At 39.4% G+C, this 3,055-nt stretch overlaps 1 protein-coding gene across 1 annotated transcript; it reads left to right on the plus strand.

The window, feature by feature from the left end:
• Nucleotides 1-451: 451 nt before the first annotated feature.
• LOC137924547 (serine protease inhibitor 77Ba-like) lies at nucleotides 452-1,778 on the plus strand. Its single transcript, XM_068767936.1, has one exon. It carries the CDS (start codon nucleotides 501-503, stop codon nucleotides 1,689-1,691), a length of 1,191 nt encoding a protein of 396 aa, XP_068624037.1. The 5' UTR covers nucleotides 452-500; the 3' UTR covers nucleotides 1,692-1,778.
• Nucleotides 1,779-3,055: the final 1,277 nt, after the last annotated feature.

The following is a 3,055-nucleotide window of genomic DNA, read 5'->3' on the forward strand; positions in this document are numbered from 1 at the left end:
GAACGACATAAGTGTATAATGATTGCTGTTAGAAATTTTTATTTTCTACTAATAATTTTTCTGTGCTGAGTATATAAAAGGTATTGATTTTAAGGGACAAAAAGACCACTTTAAAAATATAAACCGAGATGGGCTGCCAGTGAAATATTAAACCAGTTGGATCACCGACGAACTTGCGCGGCGATTTTAAAGTACGCTTGCTTGAGGTGACAGACGGGCGACTAAGCCACGAGTATACGTAGTTACTTGACCGTCTCTCAGTACCGTAATATATTACATACGTACACAAAACTGGTTAGAGTTCTTTTACAGCACAAAAAATATAAAAGCAAAAAATATATATTCGATTATGGAATACCGATTGCCTTGCTAACTGTAATGCATTTCTGTGTGTCGTACAATCGTGGGGCCAGTGAACATGTAGCATCTATAAAGAAGACAATCAGTAAAACCAGAGCAGGATCAGTTCGCGCCGGAGCACAGTACTCGACGGACGTACGATGTTTCGTGTAATAACAATTTTATTTTTCGCGTCCGCGTGTTATTGTAAAACTGACTTTAGTGGGCGTGCGAGAAACTTTAGTATTGAACTACTGCATTACACCGCACGGGAAACTGACAGCCATGTAGTGATATCGCCTTTCGGTGTTTGGACTCTCATGACAGGCGTCGCTCTCGGAGCCACGGGCAACAGTTACAATCAACTAACCAAAGCGTTTCTCTTACCTAAAAACCCAAAATCCTTGATAGACGGCTACAAGAAATTATCGCGAACCGTCCTCAACACCACTACTTCAGCCGTGAGTCTTACGAGTAAGAACTTCGTCTTCCTAGACAATGGTTTTCCTATCTACGATGATTTTAGACAAACCTTAAAAAAGGACTTCGGTGCGATGATCAAAAACTTGGACTTTAAAGACTCTGACAAGGCCGCGGCGGCCGCTAACGATATTATACAGAAATCGGGCGCGACAGTCTCGAACGTTTTACGATCTGACGACTTTACCGAGTCGAGGATGATCCTGACAAACGCAATATCGTTCAAAGGACTTTGGGCGTTGCCTTTCAACACGTCCGACACCACAGTTGAACCATTTTACGACGAGACCAAGAAGCAAATAGGCAAAGTGAACATGATGTACCAAAATGCGGCCGTCGCCTTTTCAAATATACGAGACATGAAAGCGCTGGCTTTAGAGATGCCCTATGGCGACGACGGAAAGTATTCCATGTTACTTTTATTGCCGCATCCAAAAGTGAAGGTGGAGGAAGTGTACCAACAATTCGAAAATGTTAGCATCATGGATATTTACAAACAGTTGCAAAAAGATGTCGATGAATTCGGTCTGGAGGAGATCGAAGTCAGAATACCGCGGTTCCGTATAAGTACGAATGTGATCCTCAACAAGCCGTTGGGCTACATGGGAGTCAACGACATATTCCAACCAAACTTGGCAAGTTTCAAGCGTGTGACTAAAGAGGAGATATTCGTTTCGGCGATTGTTCACAAAGCAGACATCGAAGTAACGGAATCCGGAACAGTCGCCTCGGCCGCTACCTCGGCGTTCATTGTCGACAAGATAGGTTCACCCAAATTCCATGCGAATCGCCCCTTCATTTATTTAATCATGGAAAAACCCACAACGACTGTGTTATTCGGTGGAATTTATTCGAAACCAACTGTATTTTAAATTAAATATTCTATGTTGTAAATTATTTATTATTAAATCGAGTACGTCTTTGAGAGTATTGTTGTTAAAGAGTGTTGTCAGGTTTGACAAATCAATTAAATGTTTCGTAAAAAATAATAATCGTTTTTTTTATTCATTGGAGCGTCATATTTGAAAGTATTTTAAATGTGCGTCAATTAATTATGAAAGTTTTAGACACAATATAAATTGATTTTTTCGTTTACATTCTGATAACTTTGTAAAACAGACTTGTTCACCATATATAAGTAGTATACTAATAATCAGAAAAATAAAACGTCTGAATCTTAATTTGCAATTAGGAAATTGTTCGTACGATGAAAATGCTACTGTTTATACGAATATATAACGTCATTAGCATCGATTGCATCTTGAAATGTATAAAAAACCGTCGCAAACCGGTTCATTAAGTTCGTTATCCTCTTCAGGATACGCAGTAGAAAAGGAAGTACTCGAAGGCAACGGTTAACTCAAGTCATATTAATTCATTTCTCTGAACACACAATAATAAGTTATGTTAAAAAATGCGGTTTTAAATCAGATTTTGAAATACACAATCATATTGAACACTCGATTTTCGTTAAACATTTTATTTGCTTGACAAACCATACTACTAGTGAACAGAAATGGGTTCTGTGTACTAGCTTAGGTAGCATCCAACAGCAAAGAAATTAGCTATGCAATAACAACCGACTACGTCGCGGTTCGGCCCTCTCGTTCGCCCTTGTGACTTAATGCTAAGCTGGTATTATTGATGTGTGACAGCCCAAGTCAAGGTCACCTAGTGGTATACTAGATTTGTCGCAGAACTAGAAATAGTCTGTTTTCTTTGCCGACATCACTGATAATTTTAAAGATTACAATAATCGTCCAATTTAACACAGTTTCAGAGAATCTTCTAATTTTTGACGAATAGTCTTTAGTTTTGGCGAGTTCAAAATACTGTGACATCGGTAATTCGTTATATATTCTCATCAGTAAAATCTCATTTTAAAATAATCAATTTTTACTGTCTGGTGCAATATATGTGTTTACCTTACAATAAATATTTTTTGGGTGCAATGAAGCAGGCTTTGCTCCGAGTTTAGCAGCGGGATTGAATCAGAGTTCATCAGGAAAAATCCGCAGAAGAACCAAAGTACCGTAGCTCGAAGAATCGTTCGTCTGAAATGATAATGGGCGAGGCCAATCCCTCGTATAGCCGAAGTAGGCCCCCACTACATGAACCGGTGACATAGTGAAGTCGCTGAATGCGGACTGCGCAAGACCAGTAACCGTGGTGATGAACGTTGGATGGATGATAGGAGCCTATGGCTTGAAGTGGGCGTCTATCGGCTAAAAAGATT

Source organism: Battus philenor, unplaced genomic scaffold, assembly GCF_028537555.1.
Source record: "Battus philenor isolate CCGP_79_NKW_IND1 unplaced genomic scaffold, ilBatPhil1.0.hap1 SCAF_24, whole genome shotgun sequence".
NCBI lineage: Eukaryota > Metazoa > Arthropoda > Insecta > Lepidoptera > Papilionidae > Battus > Battus philenor.

Bases quoted from the DNA above. Each gene is read 5' to 3' on its own strand.
- LOC137924547 (XM_068767936.1), top strand. From the start codon at position 501: ATGTTTCGTGTAATAACAATTTTATTTTTCGCGTCCGCGTGTTATTGT.